Consider the following 20,451-nt stretch of genomic DNA (forward strand, 5'->3'; position numbering starts at 1 on the left):
TTCAATTAAATATCATGTTTATTTAATTTTTAATCATTATAATAAACATCTAAATATATCATTCAATTAAATATCAAATTTGTTTAATTATCAAATTTTGTAAATAAATTAAATGAACAAAAAAAATTCTAAAAAAATATTTTTTTAAAAATTTTACTATCACGATAGTATGTTAACTGGGTAGTTAAGACCCTACTTTTATGGGATTCCAAAAATTTTGTAATTTTTTTTTAAAAAAACTAGTAATTAAAAGTTGATACTAAATTAAGTATATTTCTATAAAAATGTATTACTTTATTTTCAAATAATATATATTTTAAAATTTTAGGTGTCTTTCAACTGTAATTTATATTATTAGTACTTGATTATTAGATTTAACGGGTATTGTTTTTTAAAAAAAAAACTAAATTTTAATAGTTGATCTACTAATTAACTACGCCAAGAAAATTACAAGAGGGAACAATGGAGACTTATATTGACGCACACACACCCTACTAGTTTCTTTCTTTCGGGTTATGTGTTCCTGCACCTTCTATTGCTGTCACGGGAATGTTAATACTCCTATTTAAAGCATTCCACGAGGATTAACGGGCTTCCTCACGTACAACAGAAATTTATTATAACTTACTTTTCAGAAATAATCATTAAGAAATTCAAAAATAAAATAAAAATATATAACTAAACTTTTTTTTAATTAGTAGGAGTAGTTATGATTAGAATGTTGGTTAAGATATTAAAAATAAATAAAAATACTTAAAAATTAAAATCATGTTAGAAATTTATTTATTTTTCCAATTCTTTTCATAAGAATTAATCCAGGATGTCTCCTTCATCATTAATTAATCCTTTTTATAAAAAAAAAATTCATTTTGTTCCCTGTATTTTCAATCAAATTTGATTTTAGTTATTGTAATTTTAATTAAAATAGTGAATCAAGTCCTCTCACTTTAGAAAATATGTGAATTTAATTTAATCCCGTTTAAACTTTGGACGGTCAAAATATTATCAGTAAAGTTATATTTGATAAAACTAGTTAAAAAGTAAGGTTATATTTAATAAAACTAGTTAAAAAATAATTGGTAGTTAAAAATTGAAAAATTAACTTATTAAATATAAATATTTGATAAAATTAATTATTAAAATAACTGAAAAGTGTAGCATAATAAAAAATTAATAAAATTATTATTTATCTAAAAGAAATAAAAAAATGAATAAATATATTCAAGCTATTAAATATAATGAGAATAAAAATAAAAAAATAAAATAAAAATTAAAAATTAACATTTTAAAAAACGACACTTTAATTAATATCTTTTAAAATTACTAAAAAAAATTTATTTATCAAACAATCAATTATATTGTCGAACATAAATATTAAAAGTTTCAACTTAAAGATGGATTAAATTTATATATTTTCTAATGTCAGAGGACTAAATTTATCAATGTAAAGATACTAGAGATCAAAACTAAATTTAAGCGAAAAAACAAGTACTAAAAATATATTTTTTTTCTTAATTTTTTTTTGAATATTAGGTCTTAATTTAACAAATGATAAATAATTAACTAAATTAACTTATTTCTTTAATTTTGATAAATTAGCTCAATTAAATCATATAAAAAATATGGAAGTAGTAAAAAGTTTACTACTAGTAGTATATAGGTGTCGCCTGTGGTGACTAAGGAGGCATGCAGTATAGTGGGAGTAATCGAGGTGAATCTGGGGTATCATGCCACCAGCTGCGGTGCTGCAATTCCTCTCCCTTCCACCCGACAACTCTCATTACCCGCTAACTTTTTCTTACCATGAGATTTAACTTGGTTAATATTCTAAATTCTTAATACTATTTCTTTTTTAGTTTTATGCATAAAATGAATAAAATTAATTACTAATATTTTTAATCAATGAAAATTAGTTTTTTCAACTTATATTTGAGATGGGATGAAGCATTTCATGGTGATTAAAATTTGTTGAAAATTTCAAAATCGTAAGTAAAAGTTGGTTAAATATTAGTTTGTGATTAATTTTAAAGAAACTTTAACTAATTATGTGTTAGAAAGTGTATTGTTAGTATTTCATATGTAACATTTCCATTATTATGCATCCAGTAATTTTCTCAAATGTTTCATTAACAAGATGCGTTACCTTTGAAACATGGAACGTGCAACTGACCTCGATTCTGAGTCTAAGGAGTAACACTGTACTAGAATACTGTGTATTAGTATCGAAAGATGTTCATTAGAATTTAGGATCACACCATACATGTAGCAACAGAGCTATTTTACTAATTTTCGAAAATGCTCAGATTGAGCAAGGCTCCAACTGATGAGTTTGTTACAGATCATCTGAATCAGATGATAGCAGAGAATGTCTTATAACTCTAATTACATCTGTAAGTGAAACAACCCCAACGAGCAAACCCTGATGATCCACCATCCAAACTCGATGAACATGCCTAGTCACTGCCTTTTCAATAACCTCAGACAAGGGTGATTCGGCAAAGCAAGTCACAAGCTCCCTTCTATTAATCTGGGTGTCCGATTCTGATTCTGTGTACAAAGGACTCGATGCAACATCTTCAGTGAATGCTAGTGCACTTATTCCCAACCATGATTTCAGCGTGGCTATGTGGCATCCCCTCAAATCAGTTGAAGAAAATGTACCGATAAGCTTCCTGCATCTGCCCTGCAAAACGTACGTACGTATGTGACACCAAAATTAGGAAGGAATAACAATTAAGGGATCGAGAATTAATGAGCTAGACTTGCATTTATGTGCTGCTTGTGATCATCTTGATCAACATCAGAGGCTCTAACAATAGGAACAGCATTTAACATAGCAGCCTTTAAGCACTTAATGGCATCCACGAGTTTTGTGCGGTCAGTGATGGCATAAATCTGTTCAGTGACAGCCAACAAATCTTGAACAGAACGTGACAGAATGCTCTGCAGTTCACCATCACCTTCACCAGCACGATCATGCAAGAACCTAAGCACATCCATCTGAGTCAGCATTTGGTAGCTCCAAGCTGACTCTACAAGTTCCACCCCAGCTGCAGCCACGTTCTCTGCCTGCCCATCAACCGGTACCATAGCACGATGCACCCCTTTGCTCAACACTTCCATACAATCCAACAGGCTAACACATGATACAACAATAACTAAAACAACCAAACTCTTCACTACTAATCATCAAATGCAATTACAAGAATAAATGGGTTTCTTTTTTTTTATTTGTGTCATGTAAAGAATCCCTGGTATTTTCACACATACCAATAAAATTCCCATGTTTGAATCTCTCAATGAAAAGTAATATAAAAGACAAAACACTATATATATATAACCTGGTATTAGGATTGAGAGTCCACAAGCTAAGGCCTTCAAAGGAGTGGCCAATGATGGAGGAGACAGGGCCAGACATCCTTTGATCAAGGTCTTTGGTGATATCATCATCGTCACCACTCAAGTGGTTATCACCAGCAATGTGGACCACAATGTCAAGCATAGTCACCATCCCTATGTAGTGCTTCCGTACGGTTCCGGTTTGCTTATCAGACTCAACGATCATGGACCCTCCGGCTCCGATCCATTGCCCCGGCGGCGCAGCCACCGGCACCGCCACAACCTTGTTCGCCACCAGTGTAGTCATTGTGTGGGCCAGGGACGCCATGTACGGCACCTCCACTAGCCTCTTCTTGTCAACCATCAAATCCTTCACCTTCTTCTCCTTTAGTCGCATGCTTTCACTGCGTTGCATGTTGATTTCGCCACCGAGCTTCACCTCCTGCGTACTTTTGATTTTCCTTTGGTTACATAAATGTAACAAATGCTTCTTAGTACAAAAATGGGTACTGATGGGAAAAGGTAGAGCGAGCATAAAGATAGGATATATCATATATATATCAATGTTTGTTACTCTAATTAATTCTTTCTCTTTTGATGAATGATTATACGTGTAGTCTTGTGAGATATGCAATCCTGTGCATGCATGTTCTGCTCTTGCCATCTGTGATTGTATATTACATGACTCATCAAATTAAGGCCCATGTTATGCCGACACCTTTATTATCGAATTTTTGTATTGTGTTTTTTTATACTTACGTACCATATACTTTTCAGTGCACCACAATATTTTTGCGTCGGTATAAAGTATAATTTCTTTCTTTATTCATTAAACGCTAGCGATTATATATAAGCACCAGATTTTGATATTAGTTTTATAATAAAAAAATATTAGTTTTATAATACTTAATGACGTATTCATATACAGGCTGCTTTACTAAATTAGCTTCCCTTTATAGTCTATTTTTTTTTATCATTCTACAAATGTACATAATGATGATAATAATAATAATTATGAGCATTTTTATCTTTCAAACAGGAAGAGTCCAAAACGATCAGGTTTTTCTTATATGGTGGGGCATTGGCCTAGTGAAGGAAGTTCAAACTTAATCTCAGAAAAGAAGAGAAGGAATGAGAAATTAAACTTTTGCATTTGATCATATGATTTACAATAACTTTATTTATACATTATTTTTTATATTGTGCTATTCTACATTGTTTTCTTTTTGGAAAATAAATTGAAGGGGAAAAAACACATATTCCACCCCTTCGGTCTGTCTTTGTGTTCCTTCTAATCAAGCAAAATGTAAGAAAAAATATGTACTAAATTGATGTAGAAAAAATATCTTAATTAGAGCAGTGCGGCACGTTTGCCCTATAAGAACGTGTATATTGTTGTTTTTACAGCTCCCATTGCTTTTTTTTTTTTACTGACCTATTGCTATTGTTGTTGACCTCGTTATTGCGATTATATTTAAGAATGGTGCGTTAAAAACATTTTTTAGAAAAAGATCAATAGTATTTTTAACATGAAATAATCATATTAAATCAAGTAAGTAAGATTATTATAAATATTAAAACTCTTTCTTTATGAATTTAACACAATTATTTATATATATCCTAAACTTGTAATTAATATCACTAATTACATTGAAACAATTCTATATGTATTGATTTATCCACGTAGTCGGTGGTTATTAAAAACTTTTTTTGTTGTTTTTAAATATTAAAAATCTTATTGTTAACATATTGTCAAGTGTACCAATTTTATCATAAGTAGTAAAGATTAAAATGGAAGTCCAAGTGTCTGAATCTACAAGAACTTTGGTTGTGCTTAAGTGATGTAAACTCAATTATTAAGCAATGAAAAGAAGGAAAAGAAGACAAAGACAATAAATTATAAATGTGAAATTTAGAATAAGATAAAGAAAAAGATAACAGGAAAAGTAAACAACGATTTAAATGTGAAAAGATAGAACCAGAATGCAATGATGTTGGGGCCTAACATACCAAAACTACTTATAATATAATGTAATTAATTTTTTTATTTTATGAAATTTATGTTTCCACCCACATTTACACATCTACTTTACTACCCTATATTTGGTTTTCCATATTAAGGGCCTAGTTTATTTATTCTTTTTCCCCAAATTTCTTTCTTTGTAGAGACAAAATAACAAATCACATTAAGTTAAGAAATACAAAAATTCTTGGGCAAAATAAATGTCAATCTATTTCTAGTAATGAATTTATTAAGATACTCTTCCCCAATTTTTTAGAAAATAATCATTTTTTAATGCATTATCATCTAAACATTATATGAGTAATCAGAACATAATTACAGAAAAACATAAAGAATAATAATAGAAACAGAATTGCATTAAATAGATAATAGGAAAGAATTACATTACAAGAGTTTAACAAGAAAGAGGGGGAATAGCTAGAGAGAGAGAGAGTTTCCCCTAAGGGATAGACCCAGTGTGTGGGTTGTGTCTTTTTCTTCTGCTTCCTAATCTTTTTATAGGCCTAGGGTAACTTAATTTTCATGGGACCTCGTGCTTACCATCGGCTTTTCGTGCTAAGCGCGCCTTTGAGCTTCTTCGTGGGTCTTTTTCGCGCTAAGTGTGTTTTGTGCGCTGGGTCTGTCTTGTACGTTAAGCGGACTTTTCAATTCTTCTAATTTTTCTTTGAGGCTTTTTCTTTCAATTTTTAAATCAATTCTCTCTTCCAAAACACTTTAAATCTTCTTCTTTTAATTGCTGCTAATCAAAACTATAAAGATATTATTTTTTTTATTTCATTAAAAACAACAATAAAATAAAAAAAATTATAATAATTCTTAGCCAAAATTAACTATCAAATTAACTTAAATTTTGTAATTATCACTTATTAATCTAAAAAATACTTGACAATTAATGAAGTATTTAAAGCAGTGGGTAGTCAGTACTAAAAAGAAAAAACATGCTGCTGTTAAAGCGAATCATTCACTTAACTTAATAGGGAAAATGAGATGTTAATTTTAACAAGTATGTTATTCATTATATGGATACACATATAATATCAATCATCAATTTTTCATTAATAATTGAGAGTTGAGACTTGAGAGAATGTATCTTTTTCAAAGTAATTAAACTGGTCACTTTTTATTGTATGTTTATTTACTTGCACATTCTGGTCATGTGACAAATTTGTTTGATTGTAAATTAGACTTGAGATGAACCATCAAAATCCCATGAAAAGGTGACACACCTTTGAGAATGTTGATTCATTCATGGTTTCTTTTCTTAAGATATATACGCTACAAAGTCTGGTTGACGTATATAATGTTTTAAGTGGCTAAAATTTAAATGAAGAGGAGATGAAATAAACCACATGTACATACGTCTTGAACTGAATGGACAAAGTTAAAAGCAGTTTACCTTCAAGGGGACCCAACTCAAACTGTTAGGGGTCCCTTCCCTAGTACAAAGTACTAGTCCAGAGTGTAAATCTCGTGACGAACATAAATGCGCAAATTCTCTCCTCTCACATTTATAACACTAGCGTCCTTTCTCGTGAGCACACATTACTCCACTCCATGCACATCACCAACTTCGCATTTAAATAGTTAAAAACACAACATAACTTCTCTCACTGATCCCCCCATTCATTAATGGATATCGATCCTCTATAAAAAAGAAACCAAATTCCCACCCATATCATACGACCACACACTCCAAAATGAGTCCGTGTCTTCATCTACTCCTACAAGTACTATGTTGTACGTTGATTTTGCCGCATGCAGTAGTAACGGCGTTCACGGTGATCATGTCCGATTCCGGCGTGCCGTCCACCCTAGTTGACGGTCCACAAACGGGATTTTCCATGAACCAAGACGGTTCCCGAACCGACAAGCGAGAGCAAGAAGCAGTGTACGACATCATGCGAGCCACCGGAAACGCTTGGGCCACCGACATCCCCGACGTGTGCCGCGGCCGCTGGCACGGCATCGAGTGCATGCCCGACAAGGACGACGTTTTCCACGTCGTTTCCCTCTCATTCGGAGCACTCTCCGATGATACCGCTTTTCCGACATGCGACCCAACCCGCTCCTTCATCTCAGCCTCCATCGCCAACCTCCCTCACCTCAAGACCTTGTTCTTTTACCGTTGTTTCAGTTACAACCCTCAGCCCATCCCATCCTTCTTGGGCCTATTGGGCCCGTCCTTGCAAACCTTGGTCCTCAGAGAAAACGGCCACGTTGGGCCCATTCCTGTTGAATTGGGCAACCTCACCCGTTTGAGGGTACTTGATCTTCACAAAAACAACCTCAACGGCTCCATACCCATCTCCTTGGGCCGTATCACTGGTTTAAGGTCTTTGGATTTAAGCGGCAACAAAATAACCGGTTCCATACCCGGTTTTGCCTTCCCCTCTTTGAACGTATTGGACCTTAGCCAGAACCTTCTCATGGGCTCAATTCCTTCTACCTTTTGGGACTGCTACTCTCTCATCAAATTGGATTTCAGTCGCAACCGGCTCGTGGGCCCATTGCCGGAGAAGCCCATGGGCCTGAAGGATCTCATGCTTTTGGATTTAAGCTACAATCGTATCCAAGGCCCATTTCCGGGATCACTCAAGAGCCTGAGTTCTCTTCAGGCCTTGATCCTCAAAGGAAACCCAATGGGCTCGACGAGCATACCCGATGATGGGTTCGATGGTATGAAGGCCCTAATGATCCTTGTTTTGTCTAATATGAATTGGCATGGGCCGGTCCCAGAATCACTAGGCAAGTTGCGAAACCTTCGGGTGCTTCATCTGGATGGCAACCACTTCAATGGGTCAATTCCGAAGAGTTTTCGAGATTTGAGAAGCCTTAGTGAATTGAGGCTGAATGATAATGGGCTTATTGGGTCGGTCCCATTTGACAGAGAAATGGTATGGAGGATGAAAAGGAAGCTAAGGTTGAATAATAATTCAGGGCTTTGCTATGATGCAAGTAGTGGTTTAGGGGATAGCATGGATTCCACATTTGATTTAGGTATCAGTTTGTGTGACACTTCGAATCCAGGGTCGGTTAGGACAGTGCAACATCTTTCGGCTACCCAAAAGTTAATGCCCGTCACATCAGATGCTGTGGAAGCACTTACTTCATGGTCACTGGGACTAACTACTTTTGTACTGTTTTTCTATAATTTTGTTGTCAGTTGTAAATATTCATATCAATAGCAAAAGAATCTCAGGATGCCCTTGTCAGCACCTAGGAAGGAAAAAAAGTTTTTTTTAGTACATCTAATGTCTCATAAAGAGTAAATAGTTTTCAGTGTTTCTTTGCTTACCTGTCTGCTACTATTATCTCTTTCGATTTTTGAATAATATATATAAATAATTTTTGGTACACATGTTGTGGGTGCACATCAGGAAGTTGATGGCGTCGGCGTTTGGATATACAGAAAATAATGTTGAGATGAGAGAAACCGTGCAGATGTCACGTTTATATACACTTGCTTTCTGGTCCAGTGTAATGAAATGAATGCTAAAGTAAATTATTGCAATTATTAAGGTATAATTTTTCTTGTTCATAGATTAGAATTAGAATTTTACAACAATAATTCACTTCTTACTCCTTTCTTTTTGTATCTCTCAATGTGTAGATCAAGAGGTTTTCAAGAATCATTTTTTTATTAGAGCAAGTGCTAATTATTATCATTCAGTATGCCAAAATCCCAAAACATTGCACTTTCTTTCATCGTTTTTTTTTTTGTTATCATTTTGTCTGCCATATTACATTACTAATAATTATCAATTATATTTATCTCCTTTCTTCTTGTATCTCTCATGTGTAGAGATCAAGATGTTTTCAAAGAATCATTTTTCTATTAGATCTTACTTCCATTTAATATATTATTTTCCACGTGGGAAAAAAAGAGAGAGCAAGGCTAATTATTTTCTTTCAGCATGCCAAAATCCCAAACATTGCACTTTCTTTCATCGTTTTTTATTTTTTTAGGGGGAGGCTAATTAAGTTTCTTGGATTATTTTTTTGCGGTACATATATGGATAACATTTATGTATCGATTATAATTATATGTTAAAAATATAAATACCATTTAAGGGTCTATATGTCTATAAAGAGATGTCTGTAGTGGTTTGAATTTCAAATTGCGTTGCGAATACGAAACTGCTGGTAGGAAGTCATGTTCGACTAAATTTAATCCCCTCATTGCACCCAATACAAATGTATTTATATGTTATTTTTTTATTCATACGAATTAAACATGATATTAAAAGATTTATAATATTTATATAATTCAATTAATTGAACTAAATTTTCTAATATTTTTTATTTTCTTGTAGGGGATAACTCGGCCTCCAGGTATTGGTTATTATACAAATTAATTTTTGTATGCAACCTTAAAAAATGACAATATAGTACTCCCAATTTCAGTAGTTTGCCTCAGTTATCTCCTTAAATAGGGGCTTAAAGAATCAGCTCTAGATATAGGAAAAAATAATTAAGATTACTGCACCAGTTTGCACCGTACGTGTATTAAGACTTAAGAGTGTTGTTGTCTATATAGGCTTTCATATTAAAGTGAAAGTATTTTGATACATATATACTTGCATAGTTGCATGGCATAATAGTTTATAAAAATGATTTTCTTTTTCCCGAAGATCATTTTGAATTGAAGGGTTTGATCGATGAAATAGTTGTTTTTGATTTGTACTTTTTAGTATTAATAATTCTAAACGGTATAAATAAGTCATGAGAATAATCCTTAGCTCTTACTCTCCTTCCTACTCTGTTGCGTAAACACTAAACCGGTCAAGGCAACTGGTTTAAAAAAAATTGTAGGACATCTCATTTCAGCATGTCTTAGAGGACAACTCGCATCCCTCACAACAATCATTGAATCATCATAGGCCTACCTAATTAGGAAAATCATATTATAGATATAACCTACAATCCCTTAAAACAATGCTACCTTCACCTATTACAATGCTGACACTAAAATTAAAATCTAGAAATTCATGTATATTATCTAAACTTTCAACTACTAGATCGATTCCAGTGATTTTGTATAATAATATAAGATCATTTTTCATATTCGCAATTGGTTGCTACAAAGATTCAATAATATTTTGTTGCGAAGAACGCTTAAACGAGAAACTAATCATGGATTCATGTGTTTATGGAAAAAAAAAAATCCTTGAAAATCTAACATGTTATAGATCTTAGAAATTTTTATGAATTATTCTATAATATATACATGTGAATTTTTTACGTATGCGTAAAGCAAAATTATTATAACAAGGATTAAAATCTAACATTTTGTGGTTCACTCAATCTCTATATATGATATATTATTAAAAAATATAATTACATGCCAGATCAAAATTATCAAAATTGTATAATCAAATCATATAATAATCATATAGAGGACTTAAGGAGAGAGGACTGGCTAATTTCCTTTTTAAAGTTAAGAAGTGTTCTACAACTTCCTATCTTGTAGGCCTAAATATATGTTAATCTTTTTATTCTCTAACAATCAGTGTGACAAATTATAGCTGCCAAAAAAAATTTGTCTGTGCTTACGCATCTAAACGAAAGTGCAGAACAAAGACAATTATTTATCACTTGACTTTACCTGTCAACAGTGGAAAAGCACGGTCAACAAGACAAGTATTGTCCAACACTCCAACTAATGGAAATTAATATCTAAATAAATATATCAATATGAAAATATTGGTGACAAGGTTATCTTATGAGAATATTTTAGGAAAATTTTATCGTTTACAAGGTAATGAATGATTGGTTGTTGAATAATTTTTTATTAACTATAGGTTAACGATAAAATTGAATTGAAAACAATTGTTAATTGGGAAAACAAATAGGAATAAAGAAGTATTATGTTAATAATAGACATGAATAAGGAAGTTAACAAATAAATAGGAAGAACTTTGATGTCTATATAATTTTTTAGTTATTTTCTACATGTTGAAAAGTAGGGTTGTACATGAGTATGAATCATCTCTAAACTTAAGTTGACCCAAATCAATTCGAATAGTTCGGGTTTGGTCATTTATGTATTTGGATCAAAATTGAATCGATCGATCAAAATCGTTCATGTGCAAATTAAATCATGAATCTATATTTAAAGATTTGATCACAATCGAACTCAACTCGTCAAAATTTTTAGAGTTCTTTGTTTTGGCTTTAAATAATGTTAATATTGGGACTCCAAGTGGTAGGACTGCCGTGTTGATTACTAATGTTGAACTTAGTAAGGAATTGTACATAATTTCACCTTTTTTCATATTTATTTTTTCTGACATGTTTATAATATTAATAAATTATATTTTATTCATTTATTTCAACAAATCTAGTTACAACAAATTTGGTTGTAGCAAAGCTTATTACAAGAAATTGGTTTGTAGGAAATAATTATGATTCAAACGATTAGAATAAATCTCGTTAAAAAATATTTTATTTTAATTTGTATTAGTTTATTTTAAAATATTATGTTGATGATATTAAATGAATCAATTTTACTAACATTTGACAATATTGTCTTAATTGTATTGGATATTTGGATGAATCATGATATAAATTAAATAATTATTCTAAAAAAAAATATCAAATTTAAATGGATAACTTGTTGACCTGAATCAAACTAATCAAATTTGATTGCATTAAGTTCTAAGTTTGATCAAAACTAATCCAAACTAGTCCGCGAATACTCCTATTAAAAAACATATTAAGTAAAAATGACCATATAAATTAACGAGTGTTAGAAATTGGCAGAGCTATGTACGATTCAAAGTTTACAAATTTATTTCTGATTTTGATATAAATAAATAAATAAAATACAAGCAACTACTAGTTAGCCCCCTTGTCTCATGAAAAAAAAAGTTAGCTTCCTTGTCTTCAATGGCCCAAGTTTCTAGCAATGATATTAGATATAGTAAAAAGGAATAATCTTTCACAATATAATGTATGGTTTTTACATTCATTGTTCAAACATGAGTCGAATCAAATTACGTTTAAAAGAATATATTCATGAAAAAAAAACAAATTTATATAAAATTGAATGCCTTGAGATTATTTTGGATTATATATATATATATATATATATATATATATATATATATATATATATATATATATATATATATATATAAACTTCACTTTAATTTTTTTAGCCATTAAATTAAAACTTTAATTTTATAATAACCGTTAATTTGATTTAATTATATATTTCGTTTAATATTTTTTAACCATCATATCAAAATTTTAACCTGATAATAATCGTTGATATATAATTTCATGTGATCTAACATTAATATATAGTTTTAATTATCATCTAATTTTTATTTTTTATAAATTCAAACTTTAATAATAATAATAATAATAATAATGTAACTTGAACTTTTTTGCTATCGGATTAAAACTTTAACTTTACAATAATTATTGATTTTACTTAATTTTAATATTTTTGAGATGTCAAATTAAAACTTTAACCTCATATGATATATAATTCAATGTGAGGTAACATTAATATATAATTTTTTATTTTATTAATTCAGACTTTAATAACAATATATAACAATAATAACAACAACAACTTTAAAATTTAAATAATAATAATAATATGGTTTATTAATTTTTTAAAAAACTGGTTTGCTAATATAATATTATCTTTTGTATACTTCTTAAGAAATAGAGAAAAATAATAAATAATAGTTAATGTAGTTTAATTTAAAATATGAAAATATTATTTTTAAAATAATATACACGAATTTATTTAGAAATACATAAAACTAATAAAATAAGAGAAAATGTAGTGTTAATTTAAAAATTAAATTTTAAATTTTAAAAATAATTATTTTCTTTTTCTTTATTATGATTAACTTATGATTATTTTTTAAAATGTAGAGTAGAATTCCTTTATTATAAAATATTCATATATTAAATTTGATACTGTTTCACTTTAAAATATTTTCTATAGATGATTATAACGTACAATTTTGTTAAAATAAGTTAAATAATTTGAATAATTCACCCATTTATTATAGTCCTTTATATTCTTCTCTTTTCTTTTTGCTTATTAGTACACTGAGGACCAAAATGAAAAACATGAGAGTACCATAACTTATGTTTTTAATTTAATTACTTTCATAAATGAATATTAATTTAATTTAAATCAATTTAATATAAACCAGTTTTAAAAACGTTTTAGAAATAAAATACTTAGTTCCAAACTAAAAGAACTGAATTAGATTACCTATAAATAAATTTAATAATAATTATTGCCTACACATATTAATTGACTTACTAATTATAAAAAAAAAAAGTTGTTTGGCATTATATATACGTATTAGTTAATTTACTGGTATTGGTTGATTGGAAAACAAAAGGTCGGTTTGCAATTGTTATCGAGTGGTTGATAACGTTATAATATAATTTACCTCTATTAATTTTATAGTAGTTTAATTAATTCAAAATTTTATAATGAATATGCACAACTAAAGGTTATATAACTTTTTTTTTTGTCTTTTTTTATTAATTTTTTAATAATCTCATAATTAACTTCTCATTAGTAATCACTCTCACTTTTCATTTTCACATTCAATTTTTTCTCCCACTCACTTCTCTCTCCAACAATTATATATTTAGGCAAAACTATTCCACCACTCACTTCTCTCTCCAACAATTATATATTTAGGCAAAACTATTCCACCACTCACTTTCTCCCCCTCATCATTCTCTCTCAATTTTTTTTTTTGTTTCTTTTACCTCCCATCTTGGGTTTTTTTTTTTTTTTTTTAATTCACATCTTGGTGATTTTTCTTTAGATGAATCTGCATCTTATTTATTTTACATATTTTTTAATTGTATTCATGTACATATTTAAATTTAGAAAAAAAATCTGTAATCGGTAAATAAATATGAGTATAACCATCCTTATCTCTAAATTTAATAATAATATTTATCTTTGAAATTGAGGAATCATCATTATCTCTTAAATAAATGTGTTTTTTTTAGGTGTTACCATGATTTTTTATTTAAACACAAACAAAAGGAAAACAATGAGGTAGGTGATTTATATTTAGTTAAGAGCTTCAAAAAAAGAAGAAGAAAGGGAAGCAAAAAAATGACTTTGAAAAGAGAGTATAGACCAACAACGAGGCAGGCAAAGAAAAAACCTCTTGCATTTTAGTTCTAATAACAGGAGTTATAATTATCTTATAATTAAATATTATTTTATTCAAACCAATTTAATTTTCATATTTTAAATGTTTATTTTTACTTTTATAATTTTAAAATATTATTAGTGTGTTTTTACCAATAATTATTTAGTACTCGGTTGTTTCATTTCGTATACTGCATAGATCATCTTTATTTTATTTTCTCAAAAAAGCAGGTCAATAAACCCTCTCACATTTAAAAACCAGATATATAATTATTTATTTGATAATTTTGTTATTGATAATAGTTAAACAATAAATTTGTAACAGTTAAGTATTAAATAAAATTTCAAAGTTTGTGTTAAAAAAAATTAAATTTGTAGCAGTCAAGTATTAACGTTAATCTCAATATTATTATACAAATTTTACAAATAATAATATTTTTCATAATAATAACAACAATAATAATAATAATAATGCTTAAATTTATTCTGCAATGAAGTTAGCCATTTAAAATTATTATTTTCAAAATTATTCAAAACATGATTTAAAAATGATCAACACCTGTATCATTTTAAAAAAAATACAATTTCAATAAATTTAATATACATATTACTTTTTTACAATAAATACATTAAACATAGTTTATTATAAAAGACAAAAATCAAGTACATGTTAATATAACATCCAAAAAAAAAAAAGATACTCAAATTTAAATGATTATATACTATTTTTTTCATGTTGAAATGCATAGTATTTATCATAGTTACCTTTATTTTAATTTATACAATTTATATAGGTATATTCATGATTATTATCATTTAAAGAAAGAATAAATCATAATAAATTTTTGTAGGCTAAATATTTTTTAAGACAACATATATTCAACTAAAGATTTAATTAATCTTCTTTCTAAATAATTAGTGTATTTAATATATTATTAATTATTTTAATAATAAATAATTTTATTTATTTAATTGTTAAAAAAATAGAATTTAAATAAATTTGTGTGTTAAAATCTAATGTGTATTGTAAACTTCACTTACTAATACGATAATTTAATATATTATTATTAAGATTCCCTATCTTTTAACACACATGTTTAGGAATTTTGCCTAATAAATAATAATGGATGTCCATGTTTCTCCAACAATTTTACAATAAAATACAAACTTTCACCTATAATTCTTACGAAGTTAAAAGTAATCAATCACGAAGATGCTGATTGCTTGAATTCAATTTACAAAAGGTTATATTATTCCTTCAACAAATCCCATTCAAGATTCAGTCATAAAAAATTTCGTAACATTAATAATTTCTGCAGTATGTACTCACCCTTATTGACTATTCAGAGAAAAAAAAACTTATTTGACTTGCTTGAACTTGAAGTACTACCGTGTGTATCATCATAACTAAATTATAAGTGAGTATTTGATACTAGTACATTATTTTAACGGTAGGAATTCGAACCGCTGGGTTTTGAAGGAATAGTTTTGCAATGCATTCAATACCCCGACTTTCAAAAGACATTATTGGTTGATTTTATCATGTCTGATAATGTCTTTCATTCGCTCTAATCCTAAGCCACGAGCCATACTTCATATAATTACTAAATCCATTAATCGTGTCTTAGATATCCTATTTAAGGAACATTAACACTATTATTATTTTATAATGTTATTTGATCATGACTTTCTCATTGATCCTACCCCATGGCACACTTCATATTACTAAATCCATTATTCTTGTCTTACAGCCTCTGGAAGGAACTTCTACTACTTCTTTTGATATAATAATAATAATAATATCAAATAACACCGTACAGAGTTAAGGGAATTACCCTTAAACAAATTTCCATATAATAATAACTAGTGTCAATGAACCGTACGTTATACGGAGCGAAAAATATATATTAAAATTAAAATTTTAAATTAAATTTAAATATAAAATATATGAGAAATTTTAGTAAAAACACTATTTCTCTAAGTATAAATGCAGTTACACATACAATTTTTATTTTTATAATGCGAATGCTTATCATATTATTTAGATATCAATATATTTCACAAAAGATTTATTATAAATAAAAGAAAAATGGAGCCCACAGGTGTGTTTCTTCTGTTTTGAAATGTGCAACCAGCTGGAAGAAGACAGAAGACTTGGCTTACACACCAGCACCATCATTCGCATCTCATCTATTCTACTCGATCAAACAATAATAACCGATTATTCCCACTTTTCCTTTTCTTTTTCTTTTGATTTGGGCTTTCGGTTTCACGTAACATAACGCAACGTTTGCAGAAAAGCCAAGCTTGTCTTCAGTTTCTCTTTGTCGCTAGTAACAGAATATTACAAAGTAACGGCTTTCTGAGTGGAGCGCTTGATTTCGTTTGGTGGGTCAACTTCAAGTTTCGATTTTGTTCATTTTTCTCTCGTCGATTGAGAAGGCTCAGTTGCAGAGACAGTGGGGGTGGGACGGTTATGGCTTTTTGCCCAATTTTTTGTTGCGGAAATGGTTCGGATCGGTATGACAATGCTTCATTGGTCTCTACTTTATATAATTTTATCAATATTATTGTTTGGATCAGATGTGACATATTTGCCTCACTCATATCACTTTCAGATTTTGTACTTTTTTATTTTATTTTTTGAGGGAAATTAATTATAGAGAGGGGTTTAGATTCTGGTTTAGCTTAGATTCTAGGTATTAGTCAAGCTTCTCTGTGCAATAAGAGTTCTAAAGGTTAGTTTGGTAGGTGAAGCCACAGGGAAAATAAAGAGGAAAAATTGTCAGATTGAGTTTTTTTCTTATGACTTTAATTAACATTACATGCAAGGTTAATCGTTCTGGGTTTACCAAAGTACTCTGTTTCATTGATTCCATACCTGAAGAGTTTTTAAAGTACAGTTTTAGATTCAAACTGTTGTGTCGGCTATGCTTTTTTGAATGGAATAGTTGATATTAGTCTCTTTCAATGCAGCAAAGGACGAGGGAAGAAACAACCTCCATGGCGGGTGTTTTCTTTGAAGGAATTACACTCCGCTACTAATAATTTCAACTATGATAACAAACTTGGCGAAGGGGGATTCGGCAGTGTGTACTGGGGCCAGCTCTGGGATGGATCGCAAGTAGGACCATACTTTGCTTTTTTATTCTTTGTTCATCTTACCAAATCAGCTTTAGTTTATGGTTATTCTTGACCATTCTAGTTTTGATTACAATTGCTGTGTTCTTTGTAATGGTTAATACAGTTAATTCAAATGTTATGGCTAGTTGATATCTTAGTGTCATATTGAGATCTACTTGCTTTGACAGATTGAAACATCTCAGAAAAATAAAATCTTATGGAATCTTGAAAGACTCTAGTTATGATGGTTTTATCATGTAACACTGATAAGGATCAGGTTATGAAGGATTTGTGTGGAGGATTTTTTTTTCTCGATCAAATTAGGGATAGAGAGGAAAAATAACTTACATCCGGTATCTCCTCTGGCTTTGTTTCTTTTTTTTCTATTGCAGCAATCCTTCAATGTAAGTACAAAAGACTGATGATTAGTGACTGAACGTAAAACAACTTTATTTCTTAGCTGCCTTCTTGGTATTGTTTTCCCTTAATTTCACTGCTGAGCAAGGATGGTTATTGCTAATGGATGATTCTTGACTTGTAAGTTTTTTTATTTAACCTTATAATGCAATTTATAAAACAAACGGTCAAAAATTTCAGTGTCCAATGCTTCAAAAACCTCTGATAAAAACATTTTAGCTGGTACCTGTGAAATGAACCTTCTTGTAAAATTTGCCGATGGCTGGCACAGTAACCTTTTTCCTTTTTCCAAGATCTTTTCGTGATGGCTGCTGCAATTCTATGTATGTTGATCTGTGTACATGTGCAGATTGCAGTGAAAAGATTGAAAGTTTGGAGCAACAAAGCAGACATGGAATTTGCTGTTGAAGTTGAGATGTTGGCTAGAGTACGACACAAGAATCTTCTCAGTCTACGTGGCTATTGTGCTGAAGGTCAGGAACGGTTAATTGTGTATGATTATATGCCAAATTTGAGCCTGCTCTCTCATCTTCATGGACAGCACTCAGCAGAATCCCTTCTTGATTGGAACCGGCGGATGAATATCGCAATTGGGTCTGCTGAGGGAATTGCGTGAGTGCTAACATGTCTTTTCCTTATACTCTTCTGCCTCTATCATTACATTAATACTAAAATTTAATTACTTTCAGATATCTTCACCACCAGTCAACGCCACACATCATCCACAGAGATATCAAGGCAAGCAACGTGTTGTTGGATTCGGATTTTCAGGCACGGGTTGCTGATTTTGGTTTTGCCAAGTTGATCCCTGATGGGGCAACACATGTGACTACAAGAGTTAAGGGCACCCTAGGCTACCTTGCACCAGAATATGCTATGTTAGGTAAAGCAAATGAGAGTTGTGATGTCTACAGTTTTGGAATTCTCCTTCTAGAACTTGCTAGTGGCAAAAAACCACTTGAGAAACTTAGTTCTGCAGTGAAGCGATCAATAAATGATTGGGCGCTGCCATTGGCTTGTGAGAAGAAATTCAGTGAACTGGCAGATCCAAAACTTGAGGGTAACTATGCAGAGGAAGAGCTTAAAAGAGTGGTTTTAATTGCTCTTTTATGTGCTCAGAGTCAGGCAGAGAAGAGACCCACCATACTCGAGGTAGTAGAGCTACTAAAGGGAGAATCCAAAGATAAGTTGGCTCAGTTGGAAAATAATGAACTCTTTCAGAACCCTCCAGCTGTAGGACATACTGATGATGGGACCGTTGCTGCTGAAGGCAGTTCAGATTTCATCTCAGAAGAGAAGGAATCAAAACATGAGTTGGAAGAGAATACTGAGCCATAAACTATGCAAAAGAAATGGAACTATGGATTATTGGATTTGATATGTTAAATACGGATTGATTGTGAATCTGCAGGATTGCTTTTTTTGTATTTACTATTTTTGTTACTTGTGCAGAGAAAGACTGGGCGCCTATTTATTATAGAGGTGACTGCATGCTTGTTTCTACTTGCACACTATGAATGTGGCTATGAATCATGCAGAATTGCTGAAAGTCTGTAACTAGGAATTTATTGTTAAATATAGATTGTGAAGTTTTCAAAATTTGTGATTTCTTTTTTAAATGTTTGGAAACACCTCCTTTTCGTGGGCTATAATTTATTAAACGTCGACGCTTGCAGAGCCGTTGTCCAGGCTGTAGGGTCCTAAATAGTGTCCAAACTTAAAAGTTGAAATTGATACCATTTAAGCAAAGTTACGGCCAAGTCAATACTTTATATTGAGATACTAAATTTTCAATGATGTCATAAATCTTATTAATTTGATTATATATAGCATCATATTATGTTATGGTTACCTCGTTGATGATGGAAGTGAGATTAGTAGTGGCTTTATTGTCGGCAACAATATTTTGAGTGATGCACTCCTCTAACTATGGCTATCTTTATAAAAAAACTGAGCAAAAAAGTGTTTCCTAAAATAGAATTTTTATCAAATTTGAATGCGACAAAAGTAAAGGGATTGCCTTCTACATTTATTCATAAGCTGTTGGGAATTTTGACTAAGAATTTCTCACTTTTTTTTGTCAAAGTTCATAAAAATAATTGACTTTATAAAAAATGTTAACATGAATAAAGATTTAATGTGTTTAAGATTTAAAATATTTATTGTTTTAAGTTTAACATGTATTGATACTATTAAAAAAATCAAAAAATCAACGAAGTGAATAATTTATAACTACAAATAATTGTTATGAAATTCAACATAGTATTTTAGTTTATGGGTTAAATTATATTTTATATTTATAACAAATAATTTAAATTATATAAAGAGACAAAAGAGATAAAGATAAAAAAAAAATTGATAGTTTACTTAAGTGATCATAGAGATCATATATTGATGG

The 20,451-nt window shown here is 30.2% G+C and overlaps 3 protein-coding genes across 3 annotated transcripts; 2 read left to right on the top strand and 1 right to left on the bottom strand.

The window, feature by feature from the left end:
• Positions 1-2,261: 2,261 nt before the first annotated feature.
• LOC100787622 (SNF1-related protein kinase regulatory subunit gamma-like PV42a) lies at positions 2,262-3,958 on the bottom strand. The gene is made up of 3 exons (XM_003543635.5): positions 3,342-3,958; positions 2,767-3,136; positions 2,262-2,683 (listed from the first exon to the last, which is right to left on the bottom strand). Exons 1-3 carry the CDS (start codon positions 3,890-3,892, stop codon positions 2,333-2,335), a joined length of 1,272 nt encoding a protein of 423 aa, XP_003543683.3. The 5' UTR covers positions 3,893-3,958; the 3' UTR covers positions 2,262-2,332.
• Positions 3,959-6,986: 3,028 nt separating this feature from the next.
• On the top strand, positions 6,987-8,957 carry LOC100803490 (protein TOO MANY MOUTHS). Its single transcript, XM_014766139.3, has one exon. It carries the CDS (start codon positions 7,060-7,062, stop codon positions 8,545-8,547), a length of 1,488 nt encoding a protein of 495 aa, XP_014621625.2. The 5' UTR covers positions 6,987-7,059; the 3' UTR covers positions 8,548-8,957.
• Positions 8,958-16,618: 7,661 nt separating this feature from the next.
• Positions 16,619-19,652, top strand: LOC100788153 (PTI1-like tyrosine-protein kinase At3g15890). The gene is made up of 4 exons (XM_003543636.5): positions 16,619-17,033; positions 17,490-17,637; positions 18,403-18,665; positions 18,743-19,652. Exons 1-4 carry the CDS (start codon positions 16,990-16,992, stop codon positions 19,389-19,391), a joined length of 1,104 nt encoding a protein of 367 aa, XP_003543684.1. The 5' UTR covers positions 16,619-16,989; the 3' UTR covers positions 19,392-19,652.
• Positions 19,653-20,451: the final 799 nt, after the last annotated feature.

Source organism: Glycine max, chromosome 13 (genome assembly GCF_000004515.6).
Source record: "Glycine max cultivar Williams 82 chromosome 13, Glycine_max_v4.0, whole genome shotgun sequence".
NCBI lineage: Eukaryota > Viridiplantae > Streptophyta > Magnoliopsida > Fabales > Fabaceae > Glycine > Glycine max.